The sequence below is a fragment of the Eptatretus burgeri genome, chromosome 10 (assembly GCF_056783735.1).
Source record: "Eptatretus burgeri isolate ZD-2024b chromosome 10, Ebu_testis_v1, whole genome shotgun sequence".
In the NCBI taxonomy this organism is placed as follows: Eukaryota; Metazoa; Chordata; class Myxini; order Myxiniformes; family Myxinidae; genus Eptatretus; species Eptatretus burgeri.
The window spans coordinates 39,912,841-39,929,871 of NC_140970.1; the positions used below are offsets into that span (position 1 = coordinate 39,912,841).

The 17,031-nt window shown below is 44.5% G+C and overlaps 1 protein-coding gene across 2 annotated transcripts in view; it reads left to right on the forward strand.

Annotated features, from left to right (window-relative positions):
• The window catches only part of LOC147018377 (protein TASOR-like), a 128,736-nt gene that overhangs the window by 23,578 nt on the left and 88,127 nt on the right, over nucleotides 1-17,031 (forward strand). For both annotated transcript variants that reach the window (XM_085897964.1, XM_085897963.1), the window contains 2 exons: nucleotides 11,527-11,618; nucleotides 12,150-12,278. In XM_085897964.1, the coding sequence (XP_085754090.1) occupies nucleotides 11,527-11,618; nucleotides 12,150-12,278 (221 nt within the window). The remainder of the gene's footprint in view (nucleotides 1-11,526; nucleotides 11,619-12,149; nucleotides 12,279-17,031) is intronic.

A 17,031-nucleotide genomic window follows, 5' to 3' on the forward strand; every position in this document is an offset into this window, starting at 1 on the left:
TACCCCTGTGACCATTTCCTATGTTATTGCATTTACAAAACCGGCAATAAAAGAACCATGCATTCAACAACAACAACAACAACAATGCCGAACATTTCCAAGCATGCAAGAAACCCCGCCTTCCCAGCTCGGTACCAGCAAGCCATACCCCCAAGGCTGATGATTGGTCGGGGTGACGTGAGAAGGTGCATGAGAGACGGGCATGATCAGAGAGCAGATAGTTGGTGTGAGGAATGCGGTTGAGACAGAGGGTCTTGTTTTTGCTCTCTTCTCGGCACGACGGAATTGCAGCGCAATGTTTGTCTTCTTGCTGTGCAAATTTGCCCGTGTGCTGGAGCAAGACGCCAGCCATTGACGGTTGCTGGGTTGTGAAGCGTGTACATTTTAGGAGAAGAGAAGAAGAGCGCACCTCGTGGGCTTATCTCAGGGCCTCAGAAATGGTCATGTCATATGGTCAAGGAGAAAGGCGACACCCATTTGTGGCGAGCGGACCTGGTGTAAGAGGAGTGTGATTGGCATATTAGTTCATAAGAAGAAGCTGCATGGCGGTTTCTGGGCCCTGGCATTGAATACCGCTTCCCGCCCAGAGAGCGGCTTAGCACCATTTTGGGTGCGGTTCGATCTCCAAGCTCCTAAAATATTATCTCTGGACATAGCTAAGTGCCAGAATAAAGGGAGAATTTTCTTTTAAACACCTCTGGTATATGCCTTTGCTGCTCTCCATCCCGTGCACGCTCTAATCTCCCAGGGTCATGTGTTCGCCTTCAAGGTAGAACCATTCGGCTATCCGTCCAGGTCTGTGTTAACCGCCCCGTCCACAACTGGGTCAAGGGTGGGAAATTAACTTAACCCCCTGAACATGACAGCATCATCTACTACTCCGAGAGGATTTGACCGAGGACGCCAAAACTTTCAACCCCCCCCACCCCCCTCCACAATCCACCATCAATCATCACCCTCCTCCCTCCACAATCCCCAATTCACTGGGGAGGGACATCGACACCTCCGGACATGATGGTGGGACACGGTACAAACACTAATGGCATCCGGGAAAAGGATGAAACAGGATGATCCCGTAACATAGAAGACACCTGGTCAGCCTGCGACAGTAGGACAAAGCATTTGTCGCCCATTTTGTCTGTGGTGCCCATGCTGTTGGGCGATTGATGGGTGTTTCTGCTCGAGTGAGATATAAATCAATTTATCAATAAATACAAAATCACTCTCTTATAAACCAGTAATTGAATGGAAAATCAAGCCCGACTAAGCTGAAGTGATCATGTGACCAGTGTTTTCATCTTCACAAACACTTCCACCTTTTTCCTCTGAATTGCACGTACAAGGCTCCAAACAATGCGTTTCCATCACTAATTTTGTCTCCAATAGTTTCTTCAAAATCACACTGATGACTTTCAACATACTGAGAACCTTTAGAGTTGCTCATGATGGTGTAATCGGTATCGGAATCTTAGCTCGACATGCCACTCCGATTAATAATGATTCCAAATGGCACGTCACTTGCGAAATCGTAAAATCGACGCTCAAGGACTTTTTTCGACACTTGGTAATTGGCAAAAGAATTTCAAAAAATGTTCCCTTCCAATTAGACCGTGATTAATGATTCTGAATGGTTTTCAGAAGAAAAAAAATTGCATTTGGGTTCCCCTTTAACATAGCATCAGTTATTTTCTTAAGTATCTGCTTAGTTTTAAGCGTACTGTACTCGGTGTAGATCGATAAGCGTTGCATATGTAATGTATAAACACATCTCCCAACCCCATGTAATGTATTTTTTCACCCACCATTCCAGTGTGATCTTCATTAAATGTTCCTTTCCGGAATCTGTCAAATATTCCACACGGAGAGGCCCTGGGACCACAGAATACGACTGGGATCGTGGCCTGAGAATTTGCATCATCAAAGTAAAGACAGTGAAGGTGCTAATCAGGGCCAAGCTGGCTGGAGGAGGGGCTTGGGAGTTAGCTCAAAGACCTCAATCTGTACGGTAGTGTGGCTGTGGATGCGGGTATCCGGCTGGAGGCCTCTGAAACGGGGCCCCTCGTGGTCGATTTGGCATGACTCACCAGATTTGAACCAGGCAACCGGGATGGTCTCCCGACTGTAACAACGTCTTTACCATCTGCATTATTATTAGCACAATTACGGATACAACAATGAAGCCCTCATATACTGCTCCTGCATACGAAATGGTGCTGTCAGGGTTGCATCTCAATATAAACTAGAACGACACTCGTAGTGCGTATAGTCTCACATTGTGCGTTCATTTTGAACAAAAATACCATCGTTAACTGAGCACACGACTATTGTGTCAGGTCAGGTCAGATTAGATATGTGACTTGCTTACAGGTATCATGTAAACCTGTACTAACCTGTTCCATGGTGGGGTTGTCGGTGACTAAACCATCTCCCCCACCAGGTTTTTTGGTGAGGAGGGTGTTTGGATATGGACACCCAGCAGGATTAAAAACAAAACCTGTCAAAGGGCGGAGGAGCTCCTTGTGAGCCAACGACCATCCATATCTAGTGCCCAACTGTGTCTGCGGACGTCCTCCTGCAGTTGCCTGGGTTACTTCTTATTAGGAGGTTGGTGGCAGGATTTGCACTCCGGCCACCGTAAAAACCCTTCATTCCGCAAAACACAAAAACGCAAAGAAATCTGAAAACCCACTCTGTGGGAGTACCTCCTGTGCAGCTTCCCTTCGCAGAGCAGCTCAGCAGATGATTGGATTGGGGCAAAGCCTTCAGGACCCCCAATCTTTGATGAAAAGAGGGAAACCACGGGGTAATATTCCCGGGTCAGATTGCGCGAGAGTGTGTCGGAGTGTCGGACCTGAGGCGGTCCCTTCGGGTGGGTGCCTGGAATGTCCTATCCCTAAGAGAGGACAATCACCTGTCTCTGTTATCATCTGAGCTCAAGCGTTTGGACATCGGTATTGCAGCACTCTCTGAGGTTCGGAGACCAGATTGTGGCGAGATCATGGTGGGTGGTTACACCTACCAGTGGTCTGGTCACTCTGATGGTTACCATATCCAAGAAGTTGCTGTAGCTGTGTCAAATAAGCTGACTCCAATGATAATTGAGGTAACACCGGTCAACGAGCATATTATGAGACTAAGGATTCCTCACTCCTTTGGTGTCATTTCCCTGGTCTCTGTTTATGCTCCGACTGACGCAAGTGATCTCACTGTGAAGGATGCATTCTACGCCACGCTCGAGTCTGTGGTTGATCAGTGCCCCAGACGAGATACACTTCTAGTCTTGGGGGATTTCAATGCATCGACTGGAACTGATAGGGATGGTTATGAGACGTGTTTGTCCCCGTGGGTCTGGAACTGTGAACCTGAATAGCACTAAGTTCGTTGACTTTGCAAGAAGTCAATGACTTAGGGTGGCTGGTTCATGGTTTCAGCGCCCACAAACTCATCGCTGGACTTGGTATTCCAATGCTGGTGGTGTGGCAAAGGAGATTGACCATGTCCTCGTTGATGGTTGCTGGAGGATGATCCAGAACTGCAGGGTCTACCGGAGTGCTCAGTTCCTCAATACTGACCACTGGCTTGTTGTAACGACTCTGAAATTGCACCTTAAATCCAGGAGAATGGTACCATCCCAGCCTTGGCTGGATGTTGGCAAGCTCAAGGATGAGAGGGTAGCTGAGGAGTTTGCGAACAAGCTGAGTGGAGATTTGGGGGGTCTGGGTGCTTTGGGAGGTCCTGAAGAGTTGTGGATTACCTTGAAGACCACCTTCCTTGATGTTGCCGGTGGATGTCTTGGAACTCATCATAGGGCAAAGAAGAATTTTGTCTCTCAAGGGACACTGGATACCATTGACCAGAGTCGCAGGGCCAGGCTGAATGGCGGAGCTGAGCTGTTCAGGGAGCTGAGGCGTAAAACTTGTTACTGCGCTAAGGGTGGACAAGGAGGCCTATGTGTGAGGAATCTGTGAGGGGGTAGAGCATCACCTATGGTCAAATGATTCTCATCCTGCTTACAGGGGAATTCGCGCATTGCTGTCATCCAAGCCCATCCCTCGGTGTACTGCAGTGAAAGTAGAGGGTGGTGGGCTCTTGACACAGGAGTCTGAAGTGAAGGCCCGCTGGGCCGGTTATTTGAGCGGTTGTACCAGGCTGATCCACCAGCTGTCGAGTTGGACGTCAGGGGTGTTATTATCCCTGTTGCTGACCCTCCAATCAACTGTGGTTCACCTTCGCTTGTGGAAACGCAGGCTGTGGTGAACCGGTTGAAATGGGGTAAAGCTCCATTGATCTGTGGCATCCATGCTGAACTTCTCAAGGCTGGTGGAAATGCTGCACTCATGTCGTTGCATGCAGTTCTGTGCTCTGCCTGGAACACAGGCATCATCCCAACTGATTGGAAGAGGGGCCTTGTTTGTTGTCCCTCTCTGGAAAGGGACGGGTGATCGCCAAGACTGAAACAACTACTGAGGGGTGACGCTGCTCTCAGTGCCGGGCAAGGTCTTTGCTAGGATAATTTTTGATAGGGTTCACCACCATCTGCTTGAGCACCAGCGTCCAGAGCAGTCAGGCTTTACACCAAAGAGATCAACGATTGACCGTATCCTTGCTCTTCGGGTCCTCACCGAATGCAGACGAGAGTTTCGGCAGGTGCTGCTTGCAGCTTATGTTCTCTGTAAAGCGTTCAATTCAGTGTATCGGGATGTCCTTTGGAGGATTCTTAGCCTTCATGGGGTGTCACCAAAACTGATTGATCTGATGTCTGAACTCTACTCTGGTACTGAGAGTGCTGTGAAGTGTGGTGGTACCATCTCTGTCTCAAAAGCTTGATGTACTGTATGTCCAGAGAGGCGGCCCTGATCTCATGTCTGATATTGAGTGCCTCCATCCATTGTTGGGAGAGTAGAAGCAGCGTGTCTAATGTAGCGTGACCAGGTCTGAAACCAAATTGATGATCTGAGATGAGGCTGTTGGAGAAAAGGAATGATTTTATGTCAACTGCGATGATGGATTCCATGACCTTGCTGATTAGTTTGTAATTTAGCCAAGTAGGCTGTAGTTAAGCAGATCCGTTTTTTCACCTTTTTTATGTAACTAGTACGTGCCCGTACGTGCATGGCCGTACGTGCAAAAAATAAATAAAGAAAGAAAACTTTCAAACTACTTGCCAGACAGAAACAACCACACAGGCCGTTCCTTCGCTCTCGTAAACGACGACTGGATTGGGGCATTGTGTTTAAGAAAATCGAGAAAGAAAGAAAGAATACAGTAAGTCGTCACTATCCGGAAGTCCGGAAATTAAGTCCTCACTGTCCGGAAGTTCGCATATCGCAGTTACGATTATTTGCAATTTAGTTTTAATGGGCAATTATTCAATTGGCGCCAACGTATTTTGCCATATTTGCCGTGCAAAAAAAAACAAACAAACAAAAAAAAACTTTCAAACAACTCACAGGCCGTTCCTTCGCTCTCGTAAACGACGACTGGATTGGGGCATTGTGTTTATCTATAAATGCGCATAAGAAATCGAGAAATTATTAGAATACACTCAGTCATCACGATCCGGAAGTCCGTACGTTGTAACCCGTAATGGGGAACGCGGCTGAGGTTGTCTTCCCCATCAGCCACGCCTACGCAGCAACGTGTCTTGTCATTGGTTGGTAAATATATGGCCATAACTTGGGAAGCACTTGTCCGATTAATATCAAACCTTGAAAAGGCACCTCCACAGGGCCCCAGTAATACACCTGGCAAGTTTCAATTCGATCGGACCAGTGCTTGTCGAGAAACACACACACACACACACACACACACACACACACACACACACACACACACACACACACACACACACACACACTGCTGGAATTATAGATAGATGCTTTGACGTTGGCTGATTTCCAAGCCGATGGAAGATGATCTTTGGTAAATGGCAGGGTGAATAAGGCAGAGAGGAAACACAAGAGCACCAGAGCAGGTTTTTATGACACGTGAGCTGATGCCGTCCAGTTCATTTGTAGTCATCATCCAGCGTTGCCAGTAACTTTTTCCCCCTTTTCAAGTGCAAAAGACACAGAATTCATTAGTAATTTGGTATGACTGGAAAGGATGTGTACAGAGAGGGGAAGGGTTCAGGATGCAAATTTTGAAACAAACAGAATTGAGGCATTCAGCCTCCTCGCAAGCGGAGTCGGCTGTGGTGCCATTTCAAGTGAGGGAAGGAATGGAAGGGGAGCATACACCAGAGACCGACTTGACAAGGCGCCACCAGGTTTTCGAGGAGGGAGACAAGTTTGAAAGCTCAATGTTGAGATTTGACAGTTGTTTTCTGTCTCTCCTGAGGATAGACACACACTTGTTGCGGGCTTTGTGGAGTGATGTGAAGTTGCCTTCGGTCGGATTTTCTTTCCAAGAGGAGCATGCAAGTTGTTTTTTAAAGCAACAGCCTCACCACAGGATTCAGAGAACCAAGAGCGGGAAGATAGATTGGTAAGATAATTGAAGACAAGGTGGGATGAATCTGTGCATAAGACTGAGCAGTTTTCTGTGGAAGAATTCCCAGGCTGAATTGATATCAGTGGCAGTAGCTTTACAGTCGTTTCCAGTTCAAGTAGGTGACTGATCTAGCTTTGCAGTCATTTACAATGCATCTGTCCAAACGAAGAAAGACCGGGTCTATTTTGGATTACTTCATTCCAACTCGAGGGTTGCTCCCCCCTCCCCCCTCTCCCTTTCACCGCCTCAAGACCGGGCCAAAGGCCAATGCTGAGTGAGAGGAGAATGATCTGGCAATGTCATGTGTGGGTGTACAAGTCAGAGGCGATTAAATGCGGCTGCACCGAGGGGAAGGGAGTAGTCGCCCAGCATCTGCTTAAAGGAAAGCTAAGCTTCCCTGCTCTGGTCTGGCCAGAGCCACGCCCTCTCCTCTCCTCTCCTTGGGACTCAGCACGCAGAGAAGGCGATGGGACATTCTCTCTGCCAAGCAAGCCAGACTTGTGAGGATCTCCTGTGGGATCCTGCCAGGTTTATTCTGTCTTGTGAATTCCCTCTTTTTACGCTGCCATAGTATTGGCTAACCCCCGCTTTTGCAGGGGAAATGGCCTTAAAATGCTTGTTGTTGTTGTACTCTACCATCGTGTGATGGGGCCCAAAGTTAGATCATTAAGGCTCCCGTTCGTCATTAGTTTTGTGGGCGAGTATCAGTAGTGGGTAAGGGGTTTGTTGCATTATTTATTGCGATGCTTCTTTCTTGTACATTTCCTCCCCGTGACCATTAATACTTTGTTGTTACATCTACCTGATCTCGGGTTGAACTAGGGTTGTGGTGATCATTCATTTTGTAACTACAATGGCACTCTGTAGAGCGCACACCTCCACAAGGCTGAACAGTTTACGTTTTGTATCCCACTGATGGGTCAGATCTGTATCCTGACCTTAACGAAAATGTTATCAGCTTGTTCTTGTCAACTACCCAACTCGTCCACCAAGTTTTGTCATCCGTCCCTCAAGTTTTTTTTAAAGATCACACAATATATAGTTTTGGCCCATCTCACAATGGTGAAGAATCACTTTAAAATAGGGTTACCCTATTTTCTTTTTCAAAAATGAGACACCAGAGGGGGACACTAGAAAAGAGGACAGTGTGAAAAAGAGCTTCCTTTACGTATTGAGCCACCGTATCAGCAGTCCCATTCGGTGTGTTCCGGACCTCAATTAATTTTGACTGAAAACCACCGTTCTTCCATTGGAAATCCTGAGTTATTCCTGGAAATATTGTGCTTGTCCGAGTCCACATGAGATTGTAAATCGATAGCAGCTTTATTTTCCACAGAGACATATGTACCGGCACTACAAACCAAACACTCGGCTTCCTATTCTTCTCGACCACTTCAAAAACACAGTTTTATCTTTAGTTCTGAAGAGAATTTACACTTTCGTTTTGGCATTGTAAAAATCTCTTGAAGAAAATCAAACAAGTCTGTACAGTATAGACTCAGAAAACGTACTGAATCGTGGACTGAGCACGCCACTGCACTCTCCCTCACTGCGAGGTTGGACACAAAAAGGACATGCGAGTGTCGATGTTCGAACACATACATTATGGCATGACTGAGTAGTACAGATTTGTACCAAACTGTTCTAGTCCAAACGTTACATAACTGCATTTTATCATCCGTAAGGAAATGTACAAAAATGATTTTACCGTTTAAATAAGGTTTAAAAAATATCCTGGATCTTAAAATGTATCCCTTTTAAAAATGAAAAACCAAAACAATTGCAAAATCCCAGATATTTCTAGTTATTTTAAAAACCTGACCGAAATGGAGGACATGTCCAGGGAAAACTGGATGTTTGGTAACTCTGCTTAAAAAGTTTTTTAAATGCTCATATCTGGATCCGAAGCTTCATTAAAATCAAATGAATGCGTCCTTGTCACACACCAAACCTGTCCACCAAGTTTCGTCCAAATCCGTCCATAACTTTTTGAGATATCATGCTATTTATCGTTTTGGCCCTATCTCTCAGTGGTGAAGAATAACTTTAAAAATTCTCGTGTCCGGATCTTCACCATCTAATCATTTCATCCTCATCACATACCCATCCTGTCAACCAAATTTCATCTCAATCCTTCCACAACTTTTGGAGATTTCCTGCTCACAGACAGACAGGGGTAAAAACAACCTCTGTTCACTTTCGTTAGTTTACGTTTTGTATCCCACTGATGGTCTGAATCTGAATCTAATCGGCTTGTTCTTGTTACCTACCCAATTTGTCCAACAAGCATTCTCATAACGAATCCAGGCATCCACAGCCCTTTGAAATATTGTTTTTGACCCCATCTCTCAATTGTGAAGTAACTTAAAAATTATATCATCCGGATACATCCATCCATCCATTGGGACCATACTCTGTGCAGAGCGTTGGTGTTGCTTAAGTAGTCTCCTTGGCTATTGGGTACAATCCTGGACGGATCGTCACTCTGACACAGGATACCAGCAAGCTGGTACTCATTTTGCCGACCTCGGAAGGATGACAGGCAGAGTCAACCCCACCTGGTATTAATTCAACAGCCGAGTGGGATTTGAACTCAGGCTCCTTGGATCCCAAGCCCCCCACCCTAAACATTAAGCCAACACCAGGCATATTATCCAGATCCTCACCAAAATTTACTTAATTTGTGCTCGTCACGCACCCAACCCTCCACCAAGTTTCGTCCAAATCTGTCCATAACTTTTTGAGATCCTGTTCACAGACATCCAGACAGAGGTGGATACATAACCTCCATCCACCTTTAGTGGCGGAGGTAATACTAACCAATCAAAGTAAAGCAACGAAGTATTTAACAAGTTCAGATGTCGCTGAACAAGGTGGATTGGAGACACTATGCTAAGTATGAGCCCCATAGGTCAAAGGAAGTGGCCGGTAAATCCAGATACACACACACACACACACACACACACACACACACACACACACACACACACACACACACACACACACACACACACACACACACACACACACACACACACACACACACCTCTACTACATAAGTGAAGGCTTTGTTTAAGAAGTTTGTTGATTCTCTCATTGCCAAAATAAGCCAGGGCTACTTTGATTGCTCAGAAGTTTTGTCTTCTTGTGCAATCTTTCACCCAGTTTCTGTGCTGTCGCCTTCCATATCTGGATACAAAGAATATGGCAACCAGCAGATTCAAGTCTCGGCAAATCATTTGTACCAATAACATGAGCCTACAGTCAAAGAAGCTGAAGGCACAGTTCCAAGGGATGTTATGCAGCCAAATATTTTTGAGGTTTTGAAGTCTGGAACTGTAGTGATGATTACCACTGAATGGTTGTTGACAGCTTCTGAAAAATAACATAAGCGGGTATTTGTTTTTCTTCCTGATTTGCATGTAATCACCGAGACAGTTGCATCACTTCCTGGCTCAAATGCATGGCTTGCGAGAGGTTTCAGTACCCGTGAAAAAGTCTTCCTGGTTTTGACTAGTTTGCCAGCCAAAAGCAAGCTTTGAAACAGGATGACTCGCTCAATGTTGCAAGCCATTCTCCACGTGTACATTTATGGTCCAGCATCTGATTCTGCAGAATATCAAGCCATTGTCAAAGCAGCTGTGAACTTCAGACTGAAAAAGAAAAATCAAAGCAAACTGCCAACAAAAAAAAATCTCATGTTCAGGTGATCTAACGAATCTGATGCAGAACATTCCAAGGATGTGGCTCTCACACAAATACAGGAGGCTAGTTTGTGCAGACAGATTCCATAATGTACCAATTGAAGCTTGCCACAAAAATATATATTGGAAGGCTCGGATGATTCTGAAGAGGACGCTGAATAGTCTGATGATTGTTGCTATTGGATACAGCTCTCCGATATCTGTTCAGCCCTTGCTGTGAATAAAAAACAACTGTGCAGCAAGTCGCCAATTTACGTCGTGGATGCGTTCCCAAAAACTGCGAGGTTATTCAGATACGATTCAGATAAGTACATATTAGACATACTTAAGTACACGTCACCACAAAGTGAAACACGTGAGACTGGGAGATAAAGCAATGCGGCATCCAATGAGTGCTTGCTGTATTGTCGGTTCTCCACCAGCAGGTGATGACGTGACGTCATTTCCACACTGGCAGATGGCGCCCTACCGTATTAAAAAAATTTTTTCAAGGCGCACAACTACTGTACTTTAAAAAAGAAATACAAAAATTGGAGTGTTGTTATATCAGACGAGTGTGACTTAAATAGACTATTGTCCCATAATGTATGAACGACGTTCTTTCGAAACTACGCAAATAGACTCAACATAAATCAGTAACTTTTGGATTTGGAAGAGGGTTGGTGGTTGCTCATATAGTTCTTGGTGTGGGTGGAAACTGGTGATTTGTTGAAAAAGTCTTTCAGTAGGACAATAATTTCCACTTTTTTATCCTGAAAATGTCTGGTGTTGACTTCCCTCCTCCCCACCCCCCAACTCCCCACCCTGTTTAATGGTTCAGAACACAGGATTTTGCATTGAGATTTTCAAAAATCTCTTTGGGGTGGAGGGGTGTGGGGAGGGGGGGGATACTTTCTGACATATTCCAATTGTACTTGAGTATCTTGCTCAAAAACAAAACTGTGAAAAGCCAAATCTATGCCTCACTGCACTCAATGATAATACAGTGGTCTACTGCTTACCTTTTCAAATTGGCCGTCTGCTGAAATTCTTGCTGAGAACCTTGCAATGCAACAACACTTTACCCACTCTATCAACAAGCCATTCCTCCTCGGACAATCCATCACAAAACTTTCTTTCTTTGGATGCAATTTTTATGAAAGTGGGAAGTATTTAATTTTCATGAATTGTGCATGCAAAATTTGTTTTCATCTGAAACCGGATCGTCTCTCACTGGGTGCAACAGAGCAAAGCTCTGCAACTCTGTTCCTCATCCACCAAAGATAACTGAGTGTTTTTTGCTTGAGCAGTTTCAGTTTCACATGACTGATTCGTTTACCTTATCTTGCAGGTGTCTACATGTGCAGATATTCTGATGTCTTGCATGTGAAACCATTGGTCACTGGAAGACGAGGAGTGCTGGTCATATTCAAGATCTGCAGGGTATATTATTTTAATTTATTTTTGGAGCCTTGAGCATTACTCCTTCATATGTAGTATTTTGATGCTTGTCCAAAGTTGTTTTTAGGGCTTTAATAGTTGACCACAAAGTTTGCACTGAAGCAGACCTTGTGACCAATGCAGATTGCCTCCACCTCTCAAGGTCATGAGTGTACCAGGTGGATTTTGACGACAATGCAGTTATAAATCTTGTACAATCCAAGTGGTGACTACCGTTGCCTTTAGCTGCACTTGAACCCACATTTTCTGGGATGCCAGTACAGTCGCCTCTGGCAACTGAGCTACCAACGTACCCATTCCTTGAGCAGGAATTTAAAATCGTTCCTCCAGTCTAACTACCTTAATTGGCTGTCATATTGGCAACTTATGGGCATTAATTGTTGCAAGGAATTGGGAGGAACTTTATGATTCTCGAGTGGTATTAAGTTGAGCAAAGTGTTGCAACGTCTTTCCTTTTTTTGAAACTGCTGAAATGGTGGAATATAACTAACATTGTTCATTTTTTTTTTTAAGGGGAAAGTAAAGCAAGTACCTGAATACACAAAAGAGCCTACTCCAGGTTATGATTGCCACACATCAAAGAAGCTTCCGATGCTTACCTGCAATTCCACACCGATCAATATGGCTTTCATTCATTCACAGGTATTGTATTGGGCTTTCTTTTGGTAAACTGTCCTAATTTCAAATAATTAACATTATTTTGGCTATTGATTAAAAGTCATGCACATCATATTACTTTGAAAGATTTCACAAATTACAGGACGACTGTTTGGCTCCATGTCCTGATTGACCGTTTTTACAGCCATTTTTCCCTGCTGTGCAGGGGTTTGGCTTTTTTTGTGAGGCAATGTTTTATGGCCGGATGCCCTTCCTGACGCCAACCCTGGTCGCCTCTTACGACACACACAGGGATATGGTACACCTATTCTAACCGGGGCATACACCGGGACCAGTACACTGGCACTCATTTCGCCGACCTCGGAAGGATGACAGGCTGAGTTAACCCCCTGGTGTTAATTCAGCAGCCAACGGGGCTTGAACTCAGGATACTGGGATCCCAAGCCGCCACCCTAACCACTAAGCCAACACCAGGCTTCTCCATGTCCTGATTGATTTATTTAAACAAGTCATTTGGTGGGTATAGCATCGACCATCATGCTAACGGTCTTGGAGGAACCTCTTGGACCAATGCTGTGTGGGGGCAACCTTCACTCCTCTGGTTAAAGCTGCTTGCACAACAGTATCGCCAAGCCCAAAGAGGGATTCTCACTCAGAGGTTTCGGATCATAATCCCTCAGAGGCCAGAGGGTAGGCTCACACTGTTGGTTACTCGGTTTGACACGTACACTAACTAACTGAACCCATCGTTCCTCTCATACTGAGTGGTATCCATTTAGGCGACAACAAATCATTTGGGTAACATTCATGTGTCTCATGATGGTCCATGCAATCCTGCTCCCCACTCTGAGCTGGTATGAAAACATAAACATTTCCTATCTTTTCTCCTTAATAGTGGTTGAATCTGAAGCTCTACAAGTTATTGGCATCTCTCAGCAGGAGACGCAAGTCCCAGGTTCTGCTTCTTTCTAATTGCAAACAAGTTGGTGGCATTTCAGTTGTCTACTCGTGCTTATTCTTCTAGTGCTTCACCCCATTCTCTGTTGTCTCTTTCCATCCACATGTCACATGCATTCTTCCAGAAATCCCCACCTTGTTAACTTGTCCAGGTCCAAGCTTGATGCTCACGTCTATCTCTTCCTCCCACTTTTTTTTTCATTTGTGGAATCAATTTAATTTCTAATGTGTCTCTTCCTTCTGTGCCTTCCAGACTACTACTCTTCTCTATCTTGTGGTTTCTCTCACACCCATTCCTGTGCTCTTCTGCACTCATGAACCCTCTACCCATTTTACCTCCCTGTGACTCCCCTTTTCAGAATGAGGCACTGTTTATCAGTGTGTTTATTTCCATTTGCTCCCCTCTGTCACTTTACAGTCGTGCCACCTTATGTCCTTTCGCTCATCTATGAGACTCAACTTCTGTGCAGTCCCCCCCCCCCCACCGTGATCACGACTATTTGCCCAGCCCTGATCTCACCAAACCATTCCTGCACCACTCTCCTGACTGTCCTCTCACCGCAGCCTTCTCGCTTGACTCTCACAGCTCATCTCATGTGCTGCCCCTCATCGCTTCACGCTCCCTCCCACCTCGCTCATTGGCCATTGGACGTGTGGGAGTGTTGCCCTTTTTGGCTTCGCACTCCACCCCACCCATCAGCCGCGAGGCTTATGGGGCTTATTCCATGTGGCATTACGCATCTTCAGCTGGTGTTTCAGGGCTGCTACAACTTGTCATGTGAAATAAACAACTAATATATCAAAATAACTAAACAGAGTCAAACAAACATATTAAAAGAGGAAGTTACAGAGGGTTGATTAGGGAGGACAAGCCTAATACCTGCCTCCCAGCCTTCTATTCCCTACACAAGGTTACATGACTCTCATACTAAACACCGAATAACCCCCACTCCACGTTATAATTGTTACTCCTATTGACTTCATCTTCATCTTTCTATGTTGTTTAATTGGATTGGCCGTGTAATTAAATTTATATATATTCAAATATATGATGATTTGTGCCATTGTTTTTACAAATTGTTGGTGCTAGTTTATTGCAGTTTACAAACAAAGCAGTTTATTGGCAAGGGTGATGTTAGTTTGCTGTTCTTTTTCTCGGCAAGGTAGAGGTATTTGTGGTTCTCTTTTTCTGGGACGTCAGGAGGTGCAACGTGATCACGGGTCAGGCTCTACTGCGCTCATGCGGGATGATGCAGTTGCTGTCTCGATCATGCTCTGCGGCTGTGGCACTGACTCTCCATCTCACTCCTCCTCACTTTATTTGGGTCTTTCTTCGACTTCTCTTTCAACTCTCGACTCTGTCCTCTACACATTGCTTGGCAGACAACCGTGCCATCTTCTGAGCGTGGCTAGTTTATATCATCATGCACCCTGACCCTCCCTCCCATCTCACGAGTGGTTGCACGCGAGCTTCCGCAACAACACGTGTTGCTGCCATCTAATCGGAACATTGGTTGTCACACGTGGTCTGACTTTGTTCACATGCACCGTGTGGCAGTCGCACACCTAGGCCTGCCATGTTGATGCAAAATGAGTGCAGAACGTGAAAAATGACATTTGGGAACGAGAGAGTTCATAGAACACCTCACCAATGTACAGTCTTGAGGAAATACGGACATGGGGAGGGAGGTGTCTATGAGCGGAAAATTTGATTGGTCAAGACGACGTAAAATGCCGTAATATTTTGGCCAAGTGCTGCGAAATGGAAGTTTTTTCTTTTTTAAGTGCCAATAAGGAGATTTGTGTTCTATGGTGTTCAAGTTCAGTATATAATTGAAATGAACTAAAATTAAGTTTTGAAGTTGTACAAAAAAAAGTATATGTTTTTGGGGTTTACCACTGTTGATGCAAGGGTTTTTACCACCACCTTATTTGCATATTTTACACCACCTTATTTAACACTTACATTCGTTATTCTTGCTTGGTGTTTGTGTCCTTTATGACATTCTTAAAAACACGACGTTTCCAGTTTGGAAAGATTTTCAATTTTGTGTGACTGCCAGACAGGCAGATACAAGACTAATTTTTTTTAATCTCACTCCTCTCTTTGCATGCACGGTCGGGATGATATGCCACACAACTTGCCAAATTCAGAGCTGAAGTACTGCTGAACTGCAGGCTCGTACTCCGATTTGTGTTAAAAAATATACCATTTAATTGAAATTAAGTAGTTCCTTGATCATAAACTGATGTTTTTAGACAGACTGACAAATCTAACCAATTGCTTGACCCCATGTTTCGCTTTGCGTGTACAGGGAAATAATTAAGAATCCTAATCACGGAGGGAAACTGGAGTGGCACTCAGTCGAGCGCATACCTCCGCCAGGCTGAACAGTTTACGTTGTGTATCCCACTGATAGGCCGGATCTGCATTCGCACCTTAACCAAAATGTAATCGGCTTGTTATTGTCACCGAACTAATTCTTCCACCAAGTGTTGTCAAAACTGCGTCACAACTTTTTGAAATATGCTGTGTCGTTTTTGGCCCCATTTCTCAATGGTGAAGATTCACTAAAAATTTTAATTCTTATATCCTGATGCCGATTCAGATCTTCACCAAAATCGAATCGATTCATCATTGTCACGCATCCAACCTGTCCACAAAGTTTTTTTTTTCCCGAATACGTCCATAATGTTTGAAGATGTGCTGCTCGCAGACAGACGTACAGGGGTGAAAACATAGCTTCCGTCCACTTTCGGTGGTGGACGTAAAGACACAGACACAAGGGTTAGGGTGACAAGCTTCCTATCTCTCCAATCTTGGTTATTGCTAACTGTAGTTACAAAACACTTGCACTAACATTCATTACGTGAGAACTAATGAATAAAGATGACCTCATTAATCCTTTTCTTTTCTTTTTTTACAATATATTTAACCTTTATTTTTGTTCACAAATTTCCAGTTTGCTTCGATAAACAAACATTAAAAAACCCCAAACATTGCATATGTAATTTAACATGCAGGTCTATGATTCCCAAATTATTGCTACATTCTTTTGCTCAACAATTTGCTCATATACATGAAGACATGGCTTGGTACACTTATCTGTGATATCTCTGCTTCTTGGTATGTGCAGTTCCACTGAAGACATTTTGCTTGTTTTTATGCTGAATCAAATCAAAAAGCATGACTGCTTCTTTCTTTCCCATACAATCCTTGGTGTGGAATAACTGTCTGCATATACATATATAAATAACTGTCTGCAACTGTCCCCCCCCCCAAAAATACAACTTTTCATCTGCAAAGAGGATGGTCATAACATGTATTTTTAAAAAAGATATATGGCTGGATAGAAAGCTGAAAGGTTGAAGTTTATTGTACCAATGTCAAAATTGCCACCAAAATTTAAATTTTGGTATAGAATCGTCGTTTTCTTTCCGACCACATGTTCGATGTAGGCTCCACGTTGTCCGATCACTACCTGCAAACGCGTTGTCATGTTCTCCATCACTTTGGGAAACGATTCCTGAGGAATGTTCTGGATTTGTTGGTGGATGTTTTCCTTCAGCTGATCAAGAATCTGAGGCCTTGGGTTTCCATAGATCCTGTCCTTGAGATACCCCCACAAGAAGAAGTCTGGAGGAGTAAGGTCAGGGGAATACGGTGGCCACTCATCGTCTTCGTAGAGGGAGATAAAGCGTTCCTCAAAATGTTGGTTGAGAAAACGCCTTGTTTCCCTGGCTGTATGGGGCGGTGCCCCATCCTGCTGGAACCACTGGGTTCTCATCTGGATCAGGTTGTTTCTCCTACGGGCCTGAG